General features: G+C 46.0%; 1 protein-coding gene across 1 annotated transcript in view; it reads left to right on the top strand.

Annotated features, from left to right (window-relative positions):
- The window catches only part of LOC101556047 (inhibitor of carbonic anhydrase-like), a 40,426-nt gene that overhangs the window by 2,657 nt on the left and 17,936 nt on the right, over positions 1-19,833 (top strand). The window contains 11 exon segments of the mRNA XM_004603228.2: positions 1,249-1,409; positions 3,862-3,970; positions 4,673-4,834; positions 5,647-5,794; positions 6,520-6,575; positions 7,303-7,481; positions 8,422-8,593; positions 8,866-9,008; positions 12,734-12,824; positions 14,619-14,675; positions 16,971-17,123. Coding sequence (XP_004603285.2) covers positions 1,249-1,409; positions 3,862-3,970; positions 4,673-4,834; positions 5,647-5,794; positions 6,520-6,575; positions 7,303-7,481; positions 8,422-8,593; positions 8,866-9,008; positions 12,734-12,824; positions 14,619-14,675; positions 16,971-17,123 — 1,431 coding nt within the window.

The following is a 19,833-nucleotide window of genomic DNA, read 5'->3' as shown; positions in this document are numbered from 1 at the left end:
TTTATCCTGGTGATATTTTATAGTTTTTATTTAAAGAGCTTGTTATAATTATTAAATGTGTTCCTAGCTATTTCATCTTTTTAGACCTATTGTAGTGATATTCTTATTATTGTAACATAGTTTACACAACTGTCGACGTTTTAGGGGTACAATGTCACACCTCTACAAAGAATGCATACTTTACTATCATAACAGTACTAATATCCCACTATCACTATTGTTGAAGTGTTATTACTATTATTTCTGCACTGCTGGGTGTCAAGCTCAGGGCTTCACACATGCAAAGCAAATGCTTTATGTCCAAGCTAAATCCTGAATATTACATTGTAAAAAAATTACATTGCAAAATATTATTTTATAATTTTGCAATATAAAATACTACATGGAAGTAATATTTTTAGTTTAAATTTTCATTTATTTTAAGTATTATAGTCAATTGGCTTGTATATTGATCTCAAGTCCAATGACATTTCTAAATTAATTTAGTGGTTTTAGTAGTTTTATTCTACTTCCAAATTTCCTGTATGGAAAATATGCTATCTATGGATAAAGACAATTTTATACCTTTTCCCAGTCTATGTGACTTTTATTTTCTTTGAACTTTATGAAAATGTCTAAGAGAACTTCCTTGGCTCTGGTTCTATTGACTGATTTTCATCTTGGTACTGAGCTACAATTTTCTCATTCTTCACAATATAGTAATTTTGTTGTAAAATTTAATTTGCTGAGTATTTGGATTTTGCTTTGTTGAAAGAGTATTAAAACTCTAATCTGGCTGGCAGACATACTATCAACTGAAGACTAGTTTTTAATATTTTGGATCTGTGTCACATTAATTGTATGTTTAACTTTCAGAGGGTGCTTTTGGTTTTTCAAGAAGAAAAAAGGGTTCAGTCAGGAAAATTGGGCTCAAGAATTTATGTCAGGGGCTGGAGCGATAGCACAGCGGGTAGGGCGTTTGCCTTGCACTCGGCCAACCCGGGTTCAATTCCCAGCATCCCATATGGTTCCCTAAGCACTTCCAGGAGTGATTCCTGAGTGCATGAGCCAGAACTAACCCCTGTGCATCACCAGGTGAGACCCAAAAAGAAAGAAAAAACAACACAAAAGAATTCATGTCAGCCATCAACTATTCCAATTTGTGTCCACTACTCTCGGCCAGTCTGTGGCCTTGTCTTTAACTTCTGCTAAGAGAGGAAGCTGAGGGAGGGCTGTGAGTCCCGTCACCCACTGGTCTCTGTTCCCCAGGGCTGTGTCTGGCTGCCCCTGAGCAGACCGTCAGATGGTGCACCACCTCGGATCACGAGGCCAGCAAGTGCTCCAGTTGGAAAAAAGCCCTTTCTGCCGGCGGTCCTCACATGGACTGTGTGAGGAGAGCCTCAGCTCAGGAGTGCATCAAGAGCATTTCGGTGAGTGGCTGCTGCACAAGGAATATCCCTGCTTTCTCCTTCTGTACCTGTTACTGCTTCAGAGCAACTCTCTCCCCGCAAGGAACTCAGCCAGGTTTAGTCAGAAGAAACTTGTTAAAGATCTGACAGTGCAGGGACAGCCTCCAGAGGAAAGCACCAACATGCATTGATAGAACCAACAATAATTCTGATTCAATACCTAGTAGAGCAGGAGCTGGTGAGAAAAATGCCTATGGTAAAGCAAAGTCAGCATTGCACAGAGAAACCTATAAAGACAAAAATAAATAAGAAACCCTCACAGCTCTATTTTTACACTGTTTTTAATTTTTTTCCAGAATTTTAAACCATTTTGTTTTAAGTTTTTTTTTAATTAAGGAATCATGGGGGCTGGAGCAATAGCACAGAGGGTAGGGCGTTTGCCTTGCTGCGGCCGACCAGGGTTTGAATCCCAGCATCCCATATGGTCCCCTGAGCACGGCCAGGGGTAATTCCTGAGTGCAGAGCCAGGAGTAACCCCTGTGCATCGCCAGGTGTGACCCAAAAAGCAAAAAAAAAAAATTGATGATGCAGTAAGGTGTAAAATGCATATGATAGAAATAAAATATCAATTATTTTAATATGATTTCATATCTAAAGAGCATGGTGGAATAAAATATTTTCAGAATTATTTATTTTTTAGAATTATTTACTGTCACTGTCATCCTGTTGCTCATCGATTTGTTCGAGTGGGCACCAGTAACGTCTCTCATTGAGAGACTTATTGTTACTGTTTTTGGCATATCCAATACGCCACAGGTAGCTTGCCAGGCTCTGCCGTGCAGACGCGATACTCTCGGTAGCTTGCTGGGCTCTCCGAGAGGGGCAGAGGAATCGAACACGGGTTGTGAAAGGCGAACACCCTACTGCTGTGCTATTGCTCCAGCCCACTGGAGAATTATTTATCAATGAAAAATTGGTTTGGTAAAGAATTAACACCATGTTGTTCATCTATCAACAGGTGTTAGTTGGAGATAACTAACCCAAAATGTGACTTTATTTACATTGAAAAGAATATGGTAAAAAATGTTGCAGGAGGGGCTGGAATGATAGTACAGCAGGTAGGGCCTTTGTCTTGCACATGGCCGAACTGAGTTCGATCCTCAGCTCCCATATGCTCCCCTGAACATGGCCAGGAGTAATTCCTGAGTGTAGAGCCAGGAGTCACCCCTGAGCATTGCTGGGTGTAACCCAAAAAGCCAAAAAAAAAGTTTTAAGAAAGAAAATTATATGTCCAAAAGGAGACAGAAAGAGGGATTGTGTCTGCCACAGAGGCAGGAGGTGGGAAGGTGTGGGGGTAGCGGGAGAGACACTGGGAACACTGGTGGTGGAGAATGGGCACTTGTGGAGGGATGGGTACTCGAACATTGTTTGATTGAAATGTAATCACGAAAATTTGTAAGTCTGTGACTGTATATCACAATGATTCATTAAAATAAAAAAATTTTTTAAAGAAAATTACATGAGAGCTCCACATAATTATTATGAATATAATACAAATGAATAATATTTAATAATAAATGAGATAAACTACTTTCTACTTGAGAAGAGTTATTGTCAGATATTTGCATATTCTCCAAAACTTAACACATATATTATGTGTTAATGTTGTGTGAAAATCATACATGATTTTCATAAAAATTAATCTTTTTGAATTAATTTCATATATACACACTGTCACCATTACTGTCATCCCATTGCTCATCGATTTGCTCGAACAGGCACCAGTAACGTCTCCATGGTGAGACTTGTTACTGTTTTTGGCATATTAAAGTGATAGCACAGCAGGTAGGGTGTTCGCCTTGCGTGCACCTGACAGGGGTTCGATCCTTCCATCCCTCTCAGAGAGCCCGGGGCAAGCTACCGAGAGTATCTCACCCACACGGCAGAGCCTGGCAAGCTACCTGTGCATATCAGATATGCCAAAAAACAGTAACAATAAGTCTGTCAATGAGAAACATTACTGATGCCCGCTCGAACAAATCGATGAGCAACGGGATGACAGTGACAGTGATATATTTTTTAACCTGGTGATGCTCCAGGGTTTCTCCTGGTTCTACATTCAGGAATCACTCCTAGCAGTGCTTTGGGGGACCCTGTGGGATGCCAGGGATGGAACCCCACTCAACCAGATGCAAGGCAAACATCCTACCTGCTGTTTTATTGCTCTGGCCCCATAATCAATAAAATATATTTTTTAATGTTAAGGGGGAAAAGTACATAATTGAGCAGATGAATCATCTGTAATTATCAGTGAGGCTCGAGATGACTCCACGGACTGGGTGTGGGCTTTGCACGCAGGAGGGCCTGGCTAGATCCTGCCACTCCTTGGTCCTCCGAGCGCTGTGCAGAGCAGTGCCCTGAGCACAGAGCAGGAAGTAGCCCCACATTTGAAGTTTGGCCCCTTGTCTTTCAGGCAAACGAAGCAGATGCCGTGACTGTTGAAGGAGGTTTGGTGCTAGAGGCGGGTCTGGCTCCCTATCACCTGAAGCCGGTTGCGGCCGAAGTGTATGGCTCTCGAGATGGTGCGTTCTCCCGCGGGCTGACTCACCGCGGAGGGCGAGGGCAGGCTCTCCATCTGGATCCTCTGGGGAAGTGGTGTTGGCCTCTTTGGATTCGAAACTCTGGGTCTTTGGCTTTCCCGAGAAGCTTGGCATCCTGACGAGAATGCCATTAGCTCTCTGCTTGGCCCATCTATGGACATACACTGGGCAGACCTGTGCTAAGTCCCCTGGGGGTGCCACTGTCCCCAGGCCAGAATATTGGGAGAACAGGGTTCGGAGTGTTTGAAGAAAGGGCTTAGCCTCTTCCCCAAATTTGTTCATAGTGTCTTCAGGGTGTGTATAAACTCTGCCCACCTCAACTTAACTCCAACTTGCAGGGTCCTGGAGAAATCCTGGGGATCTCATCCCTTCTCTCCAGTGTCTAGACTCCAGACCAATAAAACAGAGAAGGGAGAAAGTGACACAGGATGGGGGGGTGCAGGAGTTGAGACTCTGGCGCCCCTTATGCCTGTCTCCATTGGCTTGTGGGGCTGCCAGGAAAGGAACCAGTGCCCGTGATTGGAAAGAATCAGCCTCTCTTTCCTGTAGACTAGGGGTCTTTTGTCGTGCCTTTCCTGCCTTTGTCCCAGGGGAGGGAAGCTCCCATAATTTCCGAACATTCCTCCAGTGGTGGACCGCACAGTAAGGCACCTTCCTTTGGCTCTTCTTCCTGTCTGCCTGCAGACCCGCAGACCCACCACTATGCGGTAGCCCTGGTGAAGAAGGGCAGCGGCTTCCAGCTGAACCAGCTCCAGGGCAGGAAGTCCTGCCACCCGGGCCTGGGCTGGGCAGCTGGCTGGCACATCCCCGTCAGGACTCTCCTTCCCTCGGGTTCTGGGGAAGAAGGTAAGCCAGCTGGGCCCAGTGACCGTGCCCGCTCGGATGGCACATGGGCCTAGGAGTCGCCCCCCACGTGCATGTTTCATGCCCTCCAAGATGGGGAGGAGGCGGGGAACCACCTGCTGTAGTGCTGGGGGCGGGGGGTGCCTGGGAACTGGCAGCTGAATCTTTCCTCCTCTCTGAGCTCCTGACCCCATGGGAATCCCAGCAGTCTGGCCGGAAGGCTAGCGCTGGGCGCCTCATCTTTCCAGCTGCCCGAGAAGGTTCTGTGGGGATCTCTGCCAGCTGTCAGGCCGCAGAGCCTCGGGAAGCGTTTAGGATGCGGCCGAAATGGGGCAGTAGGACCTGTCTCCACTGCTTCATGTCCACATGACTTCCTGGTCAGTTATGGCGAACCAGGGTGTCACGTGTATCTCTTAGCAGTTTTGGCCACGTCTACTCTGCTGTCACTGTCACAGGGAATGGGAATCTGGTCCCGAGCGAGGGTACACCTGGCCCCAGCTCTGCCATGCCACTCCTCCCTGCTGTTTCCCTGTGCCCCAGTGGCAAACTGCTGAATGTCATTGGGATTTTATGAGGGGACAGTTGTCACACCCTTAACCTCCCCACCAGGCAAGTTATCCCAGCCTCTTCCCAGGTTTGTTGCAAAAGGGACCCTCAGGGGACAGAAAAACCCCTGGATGGATCAGGAGGGAAGGTGGGGTGTCTGACCCCAGGACACTCCCAGGACACTCACACAGCACATCGCAGGGTCTCTCCTCCTTCCCCTCCCCCTTTCCCCCACCTCAGCTCATGTCCTGGGGTCTTTGTCCTAACAGCTGTGGCCCAGTTCTTCTCTGGCAGCTGCGTCCCCTGTGCCGACGAGAAGAATTTCCCCCGCCTGTGTCAGCTGTGTGCAGGGCAAAGGACGGACAAGTGCGCCTGCTCCTCCCGGGAACCCTACTTCGGCTACGTGGGCGCCTTCCAGTGCGTGAGACCCCACTCTGCCTCCTCACGCTGAGTCTGAGGAACATCCCCCCCAACAGTCAGGGCAGCCCAGATGCCCCCATGTGATGTTCCCGCATGGACCCCAGCCACCCGAGTGCCTCCCATCACCCGCCTCATTCCTAACCGCCCCGAGGAGCAGTTTCCTGTGTGTGTGGGATTCCCGCTTGTCCCCTTGGAACCTCCTGTGTCGGCAGGGCTGAGGGACAGGCCCATCTCTGTGACTGTGCGGTCCACGGACACAGCCCTGGGCTGTTGCCTGGGATAAACCCTAGGGACCCCGTGGCCTGCTTCTCTCTGCCCAAGTGTGTTTGTATGCCAGGGACACGGGCTCTGTGAGGGGCTCTCTGAAGCCAGAGGTTGCTGCCCGGGCATCCAAGTCTGGCCAGAGTTATCACCCCTGTGTCAAAGGCTTAAACACTTTTTTATTATTTTGAAGGCGCGTTAGGCTGCCTTGGAAGAAAAAGGCGGGGTCCTTCTTTTACTTCATCTCTCCCTAGAGAGGTCTGGGAAATGGAAGCTGGAACTTCCAGGCTGGGCGTGGCTTCGAAAGCCTGTAGAAGGGCCACGACCTATATGAGGAGAGAGGGAGGCCCGGGAAACAGAGGGCAGAGTTTGAGAACTGGCGGCAGGAGCAGAGGCTCCGAGGGGCTCACGGGGAGGCTAAGCCTGACCCCAAAGTGACTGACTCATGTCCTGTTCGTCAGGTGTCTGCGGGACGGTGCAGGGGAAGTGAGCTTTGTGAGGCATCTGACGGTGTTTGGTAAGTGTCGGGGGGGAGGGAGGATCCTGCGGGCACTGCCCTGGCAGTTTCCTTCTGTCTAGACATGGGTGATGATCTCAACGAAATGAGAGAGTTTTGTGTAAAACGGGGCTCTGTTTTCTGGACCTTGTTTCATAAATATCTACTCAGCAAAATTTAGTTCTGACCAACTCATCTAAAAGCAAATTTTAAGAATCAGGTTCTCGTAGACTCTGAAAGCCTCGAGCTTTCACCCCATTCCCTTGAAGGCTTCATTATAAAGGGCCACATGCCACAAACAACTTAAGAAACACCCACATTATTATGATCACGGTCACTGTCATCCCATTGCTCCTCTATTTGTCGAGCGGGAACCAGTAACGTCTCCATTGTGAGACTTGTGTGTTACTGTTTTTGGCATGTTGACTACTCCACGGGTAGCTTGCCAGGCTCTGCTGTGCGGGCGAGATACTCTCGGTAGCTTGCCAGGCTCTCCAAGAGGGACGGAGGAATCGAACCCGGGTCGGCTGTGTGCAAAGTGAACGGCCTACCGCTGTGCTATCGCTCCAGCCCTATTATGATCATTGAAAAAATTATTATCCATAATCAGAAGCCATTTCACTTTGCTCACGGGGCATGCCAGGCTTCCTCTTGGGCCCAACATGTGGTTTCAAGCCGGCCAGGCCCAGAGACCACAGCTCAAGCCCCTGCCCACGGTGGCCTTACCCGTGCTTTCCTCCTTCCTCAGAAAATGTGCCAGAGAAGGCTGACAGGGACCAGTATGAGCTGCTCTGCCGGGACAACACCCGGAAACCAGTGGACCAATATAAGGACTGCCACCTGGCCCGGGTCCCTTTCCACGCCGTGGTGGCCCGAAGCGTGGGCGGCAAAGAGGACCAGATCTGGGAGCTTCTCAACTATGCCCAGGTGCCCTCCTCCTCCCTGCCCCCGCCTGCGTGGGCCCCTGCTTGACTGGGGGCCTTTGCTGACTAACCAGCTGGCTTCCCTAATAAGCCTTTGTGGGTTCGAGACCCACTGTACTCTCGCAGTAGGATTTTGAGAGACACGTCTGACTTTTTGTGAATCTGCGATGTGGCTCAGGGCATGTTTTCTGTTCGTTAAACCCTTTGGAAGCTGCAGGCTCTCCTGGTGGCTCCGAGATTTGCTCATAGGGTTGTTTACATTTCCTGTCGGAGGAAGTTTGCGACTCTTTCCCTGCCTGCAAGCCACACCCTGACTCTCCCGAGGAGTCCTTTGCAGAGTATACTAGATCTGAAGGTAGTGGAGAGATGGGGTTTGTCAGGTGAGTTAAGATGGCGTGTCTCCTGACAGCTGACTAAGTAAACGGAGGACTCCTCTTACACACTCTGGGCACGCTCGTTTACTTGAGGAGGCAGCGGGTGTCTTGAATCCAGAGCAGCGTGAAAGCAACATGCAAACTGACACCAGTGTGTGTTTCTGTGTGTGTGTGTGTGTGTGTGTGTGTGTGTGTGTGTGAGTGACCACACAGCCCGAGTCTACTCTAAGGGCCCTTTGTCCCTGCAGGGACCAGAAAGGAAGGGCATCACTTGAAGTGCTCTGTGGCAGGCTTGGGGAGGCAGAATCTCAGGACTCCTGTGCTCTAGCTTGATGACGGGGCGATCCCAGACGACTGTTGGGCCTCTCAGGGTGATGAGATGGCTCAGTAGCGGGCGTCTTCCCCGATGCCCAGGGGGCCACTGCGGAGGGGCATGTGGTAGCTGCAGGAGCCCTGACTGTCTCCCCTTAGGCATTCACACTCCTCCCCCCTCTGTTTTCCTCATCTGGTTTTGGGGCTCCTTCCGCCGCCAGCCTCTTTCCCTCATGGTTTCCTTTATCCTTCGAGCAGGAGCATTTTGGTAAAGCCAAGTCCACCGAGTTCCAGCTCTTCGGCTCTGCGCTGGGGAAGGACCTGCTGTTCACCGATGCTGCCCATGGGTTGCTGCGCGTGCCCCCCAAAATGGATGCCAAGCTGTACATGGGCTACGAGTACATTGCCACCAATCAGCATTTACGGGGAGGTTTGTAAGGACCCGGGGTGAGGGCACAGGCAGTGGGTAAGGTGAGGAATACAAAAGCTTTCCTGGCACCTGCAGGGGGAGAGGTCGAGAGGGAAGGGACTGCCCTGCCTTCATTCCCCATTTCTCCTGGGCTCTGATGGGCAGTGACGTGGGTGCAAGGTACGCCATCTCAGCTGCTGTGAGCAGGGCCTCGTGGGCAGTTGTTTTGGCAGTGTGTCCCCAGAGCCCTCTTGGGGCTGCCTTTGGATGCCTGAGTCTTCTCCATGCCCTAGGTGCAGGACACCGCCAGGGGGTGCTGTGGTGTGCAGTGGGTGTGCACGAGAAGGCCAAGTGTGATACGTGGAGTGCCGTGAGTGGCGGCATCCTACAGTGCTCCAGGGAGGAGACCACGGAGGACTGCATGGCCACCATTGTGGTAAGGAAAACCCCGTCTCCACAGCAGGTGCTCACATGCGGCCTTCCTGTCCTCTTTCCTTTCAGCTGTGAGGCTGAGGCACGTGTCAGCCCCAACCTCCAGGCTCTATCACATTCACCCCTGGGCTCCTCCGATCAGGCAGGGTGGCAGGAACACAGAGCCAGCCACGGTCTGAATTCCTTGGATGTCAGCTCTGGAGTCCAGGGGGCCTGGGAGTGGGGTCAGTGTAGTGGGGTCAGGGCCCTGTGAATAGAGAAAGCAAATCAACTGTCTTAGTCCTTTCATCCTGTTTCATTTGTTTTTCTGGTAATAAAAATCCCTCTCGGAGAGCCCGGCAAGCTACCGAGAGTATCTTGCCCGCACGGCAGAGCCTGGCAAGCTCCCCGTGTTATATCCGATATGCCAAAAACAGTAACAACAAGCCTCAAAATATAGACATTACTGGTGCCCGCTCGAGCAAATCGATGAGCAATGGGTAATAAAAATATTACATGCAAGAGAAAAAGCAAAAAGTAAGGGTCTGAGAGATAGTACGGGGTCCTTGCCTTATATTGGCTGACCCAGTGCAGTACCCACCACCGCTGATCACAAACATTTCCAAGGGTGATCCCTGAGCCCTTTCAGGTGTGACCCTAAAGCCAACAAAGAAAGAAGCCTGAGAGATAGTGCAAAGTGGACAGAGCATCTGCCCTGCGTGTGCGAGGCCCTCAGTTTAATCCCCCGCTCCACAGGGTCATCCTGAGGCTGCTGGGCATGACCCTGGTAGCTCCCAACATCTCAGGGCCCAAATAACTCCATATTGCTGGGTGAGCACTGAACAGCTTTGCCTGTTCAGTCAGGGCAGGTTTGCCCACTGGATCTAGTATATCCAAGAGTGACCCCCTTCCCCCTGAGCACCAATGGAGAAGCCTCCATAGCAATGATAGACAAAGAAAATCACTCACAACTTCACAACTCAGATCATCACTCTGTAATTTCTTTTTTTTTAATTTTTGGGCCACACCCGGTGATGCACAGGGGTTACTCCTGGCTCTGCACTCAGGAATTACTCCTGGCAGTGCTTGAGGGACCAATATGGGATGCTGGAAATCGAACCTGGGTCAGCCGCATGCAAGGCAAACACCCTACCCTCTGTGCTATCGCTCCAGCCCCACTGTGTAATTTCTGAGTTGCGAAATTTTTTATTAACTTTTATTTCTCTATTAACAGACAATATTTGTTATTATAACAGGTAAGTTCATAAATGAAAAATGAAAACATCTGAAAAAATTCAGATGTTTAAAGATGCATCAATTTATTTTAAAAGAAAACCCTAACTTGGTTAAACCTCCTTGGGACCAGCTCATAAAATTAAGCTCTTACAATTTATATAGCTTCTAAGTCTGGCAATTATTGGGATTAAGTGAATTTGAATGCCTGTAACATTATGTGGCATACAGTAAGCTGTCCAGAAAGTTAACTCATGTCATTACTAAACTATTGAGCATAATTAGCATGCATTCTTAGGGAGTGAATTATTAGTATAAAATAGGTGTTTAATGATTGTATAATATGTCACCAAATCCAGTCATCACTTGCCAGGGATTCTATAAACTGTGTCATTGTTTGACTTCATTTTGGTACAAATGTCATTGAGTAGCACTGCCCAGACTGCTACATGTCACTCTATGATGTTATCCACAGAGCCCTCTGTCAGCTAACAATCTGTCTTTGGCCAGCGTGTCTTTAAATTATGCTTAATTATATTTCCATCTCTGTTTATTTGACCATTTCTAAATACCTATACATAAATTCATTGCTCTTATAGATAATATAGCTTAAATATTTTTGTTCTGTAAGAGTCAGAATTTCTGCTTTTTAAATAAAGTATAAACTTATTTGTAGTTTTGCTTTCCCTTATTTCAGTTACCTGCTGTCAACCACAGGCCAAAAATATTATGCACAATGAGCTATTTTGAGAGAGGGGCCACACTCCTATAAATTTTTATTATGGCATATCATTAGAGTTATTGTTTTTATTATTATTGTTAATCTCTTACTGTGCCTAACTTATAAATTTCATTTTATTGAGGCATTTATGTGTAGAGATAAAACAGTCTTTGTTTAGTTTATTACTCTCTAGGTTTCTGATATCTGCTGGAGTTCTTGGAATATGTTTCCTGCTAATATGATTGGATAGCTATAGCAGGAATGACATCTACTATTTTTGGTGCTATTTTCTATAGAACAAACACCTTTGTGAGACTTTTACTTGCTTTACTTTCTTTCATTCTCACAATTAACTTATGATATATTCACCCATTTTATAGATAAAAATGTATGTAGGACAGTTTTTAATGATTTACTCATTGGAGTTCTCAGATCCTGTAGATGGTATAGGTAGTGGTTCCAAGCAGAAACTAAGGAATTAAACTGCCTGATTTTAAGCCTTACTGATCATATACTTGATACATTTTTAAGCCACTTTCTGATTCAATTTATCAATGTATGGAAGTGAGAGAATTATAGTACTACATAGTGCTTATGGGATTTTTATGAAGAATAAATACATTGGGTAACCATTGTTAACTATTTGGAAAGCCCCGCCCACAAAGAAATAGTATATATTCACTTCAATAGTTACTGTTGTTCCAAATTTTTCAGAAATCCAGTTATTGGTTCAAAAGTAAAGAGTACAGGGGGTTGGAGCGATAGCACAGCGGGTAGGGCGTTTGTCTTGCATGCGGCCGACCCAGGTTTGATTCCCAGCATCCCATATGGTCCCCTGAGCACTGCCAGGAGTAATTCCTGAGTGCAGAGCCAGGAGTAACCCCTGTGCATCACTGGGTGTGACCCAAAAAGCAAAAAAGAAAAAAAAGGTAGAGTACATATATATGTGTATGTATTTAGGGGGGTTACATCTAGCATTGTTTGGGAGCTACTCTGAGCTCAGAGCTTAGGGGACCATGTGATACTGGGGATCACACCCTGACCTCCAGCACTCATTCATGCACCCCAGGCTTCGCACTATCTCCCTGCCTCTGTACCTCTGTGTTTTGATCTTGATAACCTTAACCCTGAATCCATGTCTACTTTACTTCCTGTTACTAGAAAAAAATTTCCTCATAATATTCAAAGCAATTACTTGTGAATCATTTAGAGGAATTACTTATAAACATTTTTCTGGTTCCAGGGCTCTAGTGCCAGTAGGGTTATGAGAACAGAGTTCAACTCTACCATATGAATGGATATTTGTTTCACAAAGATCTATTAAACACCTCCCTTGAGTGTGAACAGGTGGATCACTGAGAGACAATGACCACAAAGGAAAGTGTGGTGAGGAAATGTCAGAAATAGGAGTCCTAGGGGAGGACACATAGTTATCCAAAGAGCATCATCTGGGTTGGGCGTATGCTCCAGGGTCACCAGATTAAATACTTGTCCAGTTTTCAAAAGTACATTTTGTTTTTAAGTTTTTTTGAATCACACCTGGCTATGCTCAGGAATTACACCTGTAAGTGCTCATAGGAAGAAATGGGATACTGGTACCAAACCTGGGTAGGCTGTGTGTAGGCAGGTACCCTTCATACTGTATTACCTCTCTAGTCCCCTCAGAAAAACATTTTGTGTGGCAAAAGATTTGGCATGGTCCATGGTTTGGTTAACCATAGGATCATGTGACATGTGACAGGAAGCTAGAAAGGGCGGGATGACAGCCTCACTTTATGCTATTGGTTTAACTTCAGAAAGGAGAGGCTGATGCCATGACCTTGGATGGAAGCCATCTGTACACAGCGGGCGAGTGTGGGCTGGTACCTGTGCTGGCAGAGAACTACAGTAAGTGCAGGAATTTCCTCTTAGTTTTATTACCTTGGGGTCATGGACATAAAAAGATGAGGAGGATGGGGGTGGATCAGTGTTTATGCAAGGCCCTGGGTTTAATCCCCAGCATCACATCTCTCCTCTGCCCCAGCACTGCCGAGTATAACCCTGATGACCCCAAGTACTGTAGTGTGTGTGACTGTACAACAAATAAAAAAAGGTAAAAGAAAGATAAGGATATAATTTAGTTCATTATTGAGATCATGGTAACTCTTAAGCCCTTTGGGGAAGCTAGTAGACCACATACTATTTCCCGAGAGTCAGATTTAGTTCAGATTATAGATGCAGGAGTTAGCAGAAAGAGATTAAAGGGACACTTTCCCTTAGTGTTGTATGACTCAACCTCTTTGGAAAACAGTATAGAGACCTCTCAGAAAATTAAACACAAAATGAATGGGAATTCAGTCCAGCAATTCTATCCCTGGACACATATCCTAAAAACACAAAGTCATTCATGTGAAAAGATATGTGCTCACCTATATTTATTGTGGGGTACTTACAATAGCCCAGAGCTAGAAACAAACCAAATATCCAAAGACAGATGAGTAGATAATGAAGCTGTGATATATATATATGCATATATATGTGTGTGTGTCTATGTAGATAGATATGTCTATGTAGATAGATCTATGTCTGACTCATTTCACTTAACATAACCTCCTCCACAAAGAAACTATGAGATAATTATATATAGATATCCAGATAAATAAATATATAAAAATATAAGAATATCTAGATATCTATATATAAATGTATCTATACATAGATATCTCACAGCTTCTTTGTGGAGATTATGTTAAACAAACTATGATGTATACAGAGAGATAATATATAGGTGTATGTATCTCACAGTTTAGTTTTTTTTTTTTTTTTTGCTTTTTGGGTCAACCTGGCGATGCACAGGGGTTACTCCTGGCTTTGCACTCAGGAATCACTCCTGGCAGTGCTCAGGGGACCATATGGGATGCTGGGAATCGAATCCAGGTCAGCCTCGTGCAAGGCAAATGCCCTACCCGCTGTGCTATCACTCCAGCCCAGTTTTTTATGGAGGTTACGTTAAGTGAAATAAGTCAGAGGGAGGAAGATAAACATCAGATGATCTCTCTCAGATCCAGTCTAAAGAAAAACAAAGCAAATCCCATGACAAACTCTTGGACTTTGACTACAAAACTGAGGTAACTAAGAGACAGGTGAGAGAGTTTCTGGTTAATTCAGGACACTCTGGTCTATATTGGCTTACCGCAAAGCTGAGAGAGGAGAGACCGTACTTTGTCAAAGTTGAGGAGAGCTGATCTACTTCCCCCCACTCTCATCCATAAATATTTGAGCTACACATGTCTAGATTCTTTCCCCTATTTTATTCAGTTTTGTATTTGTTGTGTTATGGGACCATACCAAGCAGTACTCGGGGCTTGCAACTGACTCTATGCTAAGGGATCACTCCTGGCAAACTCTGTGGACCATTTGGGATACCAGAAATCAAACCCAGGACAACTGCATGCAAGACAAATGCCCTCCCCACTTGTACCATCTACCCAGTCCCATGGTTTTGTATTTTTAATTAAATCATAAAATAAAATTCAGTTTTATTTTATATTTTAATGTAGAATCTTCACTTGATGGGGACCAATGACAAACCGTTTGTGTCTCTATTATTTTCTTGACTACTGGGATAAAGAAGGGCATGGCTTGGGTTTTAGTACTATGAGACTTGAATACTATGTCCCTTGTTTTCCTTTTTCTTTTCAGAGCTTAAAGATGGTACCAAGCAGCTTGGTTCTAACTGTGTGGATGCGCCCCTGGAAGGTGAGCCAGTCAACTAACACAGGGCTCAAAGATCAAAGGCCTGATGTTGGGGGGAAGGTGAGGCCGGCACATAAACTGAAGTTACTGGAGTTGAAGTCGGAGAAGGGGACGCTACAGAAAATGCAGGAGAAAACCTGTGCTGAAGCAGTTAATTCTATTTGCGGTTCTAGAGCATTTCACTCTCCCTGTTCACTTACGTTCCAGGCCTCTGGTATGTTGGCATCTGTATCCTGGGCCGTGGAGATGGGGAACGTGAGATTGAAGCCTGGGTCACACAACTGGGTGTGAGGAGAAGCAGCATGACTGCAAACACCTTGTTCTTGTCCTTATCCGGACAAGAAGGTCCTCACTGAGGCAGGAAACCATCCCTATCATTTCTGGGGTGATAGGAGGCCTCACAGGAAGATGCTCTCAGAAAGAAGAGGAGGAAATTGCAAGCAACCCTTTAGGTTTTCGTTTTCCTTTAGTTGGTAATCCCCACATGAGCATCACATTTCTAATCGTCACATTTATCGGAGAAGCTTAGGGTTCTACATGCTAAGGGACTGGGCTGAAGCCACTTAGGAAGTCATGGCAAAGTTTTCCACCTGCCACATTCACTCTCCACTTTCTAAGTTGCATGGCAATGATCTAAATGGCAATGACAAGAAAGAAACTGCAGGGATGGGGATGGTGAACCATGTTATCTCCTTCTGAAGATTCATGTCTCTAGTCCTACCACACCTTCAACTTTGCAGTCTGTTGTAGTTTTGCAGTTCTGATTCCACAGGCTCAATACAGTTACATGTGGAGGTCGATGTGGAGGTCTCGTTCTGTTCAGTAGGGAGAACCCTTTGTGGGGCTGAGAAGGGGACGCAGCCGAATGAATAGTCACAGAGCCTGGAGGAGGGAGAAAAGGCGTTTATTCTATGGCAGTTACAGTATTTATACCTCCCTGCTGGGAGGAGGTGGAATAGCATGCATGCCGGGACCCCCGTGCAGGGTGTGGCATGGGCTTGAGCTAGTAATAAACAAATGGTGATAGGATAAGATCAGTAAGATCAGGAGTGGCAACCTTTGCTAGGTGTGGCATGGGCATTTGCTAGTGATAAACAAATGGTGATAGAATAAGATCAGTAAGGTAAAATGGCTCCCTACAGTTACATGCATTGGGAGAGGAACACAGGGAATGCTCGTGGAGTTTTATTAGAATCATAAATAAGACAAGAGACTCCAGGGCTGGAGCCATGGCACAATGGGTAGGGTGTTTGCCTTGCACGAGGCTGACCCAGGTTCAATCCCCAGCATCTCATATGGTCCCCTGAGCACCAGCAAGGAGTAATTCCTTAGAGCCAGGAGTAACCCCTGAGCATCACTGGGTGTAACCCAAAAATCCAGAAAAAAAAATTACAAGAGAGTTCACTCCACCAAAGTGAGGTCCATTTTGTGAAGTAAGATTAATTTTAAAAGAGAACTTGTTGATTGCATATGTTTTATATATCAGGAAAGAAATATTAAGTATTATTAGTAGAAAATTATATTATAAACCAATAAAAATCAAAAAAGCCATGAAATCTCTTTCTTTTAGACTTTTATACAACAAAAGTCTGTAAGCAGGTGGATTCATAAGTGAAAATATATTTATACATGCATACATATATGCATAGAAGAGCCTGGCAAGCTCCCCATGGCATATTCGATATGCCAAATACAGTAACAATAACAGTCTCATTCCCCTGACTCTGGAAAGAGCCTCCAATCATTGGGAAAGATGAGTAAGGAGAGGCTGCTAAAATCTCAGGGCTGGGACGATTGGAGATGTTACTGGTGCCCACTCGAGTAAATCGATAAACAACGGGATGACAGTGATACAGTGATACATATAAGTGGGTTGCACTAACAGGAAAGAGGTGATGATGTAAATGCACACCAGGAGAGGGATTACAAAATATAGAGTGTTCCACACTGCAGAACATAATGTAGATTTGCCCAATCCATAGAATGAGATAGCTCTTTTCTGTTGAATCCAAGTAAGTCAATGATCTATCAGTGAGGGAGAATAAAGTGACTTACAGAAAGGAAGGTATAGCAGGATTTCACTGAGAAAGTATGCGTGTATGTGCACATATATCTGTATGTATGTAGACATACCTAAGTACATTCATCTAGCCCATACCCACTGAGCATTAGTGAAGGCTCTTCTGCTTCTTCTCCCCCATGAGAGATACAACTGGACAGACAGAGCTAGTGATGGCAGCTTGTGATACAATATTTTGAGGAGGTATTAACTTTGTGTCTCGGTGTCTGTGTTGCAAGGTTATTATGCTGTGGCAGTGGTTAAGAAAGAGTCTGACCTCACCTGGGACTCTCTTCGAGGCAAGAAATCCTGTCACTCGGCAGTCGGCACATCTGCAGGCTGGACCATTCCTATGGGCTTAATATACAACCAGACGGGCTCTTGTCAGCTTGGTAAGTGTGTTCTTGGAGGGGCTGCGGCAGCCCCTTCCTTGAGGGAGGAAAGCAAAGTGGAACTGAAAGCCCAGCAGCAGTAAAACCTGCACACTCTGCTCTTCACTTTCTATTCTTTATTTTTTATTTTTTTGGCTTTTTGGGTCACACCCAGCATTAACTCAGGGGCAACTTCTGGCTCTGCACTCAGGAATTACTCCTGGCATGCTGGGGGACAATATAGGATGCCAGGATCGAATCCGAGCCGGCCACATACAAGGCAAACGCCCTCCCCGCTGTACTATCACTGACCCCTTCCCATCACTTTCATCTCTCTTACAGCCCCCATCAGTCATTCCGTGACTCTCACGTTCTCAGTAGCTAAAAAGCCTCCTGCTCCCTTGCTTTCTTCAGCCACCTGACAAATTCCTCCCCTGCACCAACCCACTCTCTATTCAGCACCGGAGCATGCTGCACCTGATTTTAGCTGCAGAATGTTCTGGGAGAATAGCTCATGCCCTCCAATTGCCCCGGCTGTTTGCTTCAGAGGGGTCCTGGCACTTGTGAGTGCCCACCCTGCTTCTCTGCTTCCCAGTATTTCTCGCAGTGTCCTAATTGTCCACACATCTGTGTTCCCCTCATTCTCGGCAGATGCTCTCACTGGACCCGGGTGAGACAACTATGCTGTCAGAACCGCTCCCCCTCATGCTCTCCTTGCAGAAGTGGTGGGCTCCTCCTGATGCTGCAGCTGCTCTGCAGCCCCCAGTTCATTCCTCCCTGCACCTGAGCATGGTCTTCTCCTGCCCCCCTCCTCAGAGCCCCAGAAAACCCCTCCACTGCTTTTCCTTCTTGTTAGAGCCACTAATTTTTTTCACCACCTAAATGTTTTTCATCTCTGAAAAACCTCATGTTCCCAAGTTCTCCCCCAGCCCAGCCATCTCCTCCCCTTCTTGCCAGATCACCTATCCCCTCCTCTGGCCTCTCTCATCCTTGTGCAGGAAGATTCTGGTCCAGGCTTCCCGCATCATCCAGTTTGCGCAGTGGGAACTGAGAAACGTCCGGTTTGCTCAATTCTGCAATTGCTTCATCATGATCTCTCAGTAGCATTTCTTCAAATCATTTTAAGCACCAACTGTTTTTTTTTTAATTCTATTGAATCACCGTGAGATAGTTACAAGCTTTCATGTTTGGGTTACAATCACACAGTGATCAAACTCCCATCCCTCCACCGGTGCACATTTCCCACCACCAATATCCCCAGTATACCTCTCTTTCCCATTCTCCCCCTGCCTCCATGGCAGAAATATTCCCCATACTCTCTCTCTACTTTTGGGCTTTATGGCTTGTAACACAGGCACTGAGAGGTCATCATGTTTGGTCCATTATCTACTTTCGGCACACATCTCCCATGCTGACTGATTCCTCCAGCCATCATTTTCTTAGTGATCCCTTCTCTATTTCATCTGCCTTCTCTCCTCTGCTCATGAAGCGGGCTTCCAGCTATGGGGCAATCCTCCTGGCCTTTGTATCTACTGTCCTTGGGTGTCAGCCTCATGTGATCTTCTTCTATACTCCACAAATGAGTGCAGTCCTTCTATGTCTGTCCCTCTCTTTCTGACTCATTTCACTTAGCATGATACTCTCCATGTCTATCCATTTATAAGCAAATTTCATGACTTCATCTCTCCTAATAGCTGCATAGTATTCCATTGTGTAGATGTACCAAAGTTTCTTTAACCAGTCATCTGTTCTAAGGCACTTGGGTTGTTTCCAGATATTGGCTATTGTAAACAGTGCTGCAATGAACATATAGGTACAGATGTCTTTTTTACTGTGCTTTTTTGCATTCTCAGTATATATTCCCAGAAGTGGTATTGTGGAGTCATTTGGAAGCTTAATTTCGAGTTTTTGAAGGACTGTCCATATTGTTTTCTAGAAAGGTTGGGCCAGTCGGCATTCCCACCAACAGTGAAAGAGCGTCCCTTTTTCCCCACATCCACACCAGCACAGGTTGCTTTTGTTATTTTGAATGTGTGCCAGTCTCTGTGGTGTGAGATGATATTTCATTGTTGTTTTGATCTGCATCTCTCTTATGACTAGCGATGTGGAGCATTTTTTCATGTGCCTTCTGGCCACTTGTATTTCTTTGTTGAGGAAACTTCTGTTCATTTCTTCTCCCCATTTTTTAATGGAGTTGAAACTTTTTTCTTGTACAGTTCTACTAGTGTCTTGTATACCCTCGATATTAATCACTTATCAGATGGGTATTGGGTAAATATTCTTTCCCATTCTGTGGGCTCCTTCTGTATTTTGATCTCTGTTTCTTTTGAAGTGCAGAAGCTTCTTAGTTTTAAGTAGTCCCATTTGTTTATGTTTGCTTCCACTTGCATGGTCAGTGCTGTTTTATCCTTAAAGATGATTTTAGCTTCAGTGTCATGGAAAGTTCTACCTACATTTTACTCTATGTACCTTATAGATTCATGTCTGATATTGAGGTCTTTAATCCACTTTGATCTGACTTTTGTGCCTGGCATTAGACAGAGGTCAGAGTTCATTTTTTTGGTAGGTAGCTATCCAGTTTTCCCAGCACCACTTGTTGAAGAGGCTTTCCTTGTTCCACTTCACATTTCTTGCTCCTTTATCAAAGATTAAGTGGCCATATACTTGGGGGTCTGTGACAGGATATTCAACTCTGTTCCTTGGTCCGCAGGTCTATTTTTAGCCCAATATC

Source organism: Sorex araneus, chromosome 2, assembly GCF_027595985.1.
Source record: "Sorex araneus isolate mSorAra2 chromosome 2, mSorAra2.pri, whole genome shotgun sequence".
Classification (NCBI taxonomy): Eukaryota; Metazoa; Chordata; class Mammalia; order Eulipotyphla; family Soricidae; genus Sorex; species Sorex araneus.
The sequence above is the reverse complement of the archived record's forward strand: the minus strand, read 5'-3'. Positions and strand labels throughout refer to the sequence as shown.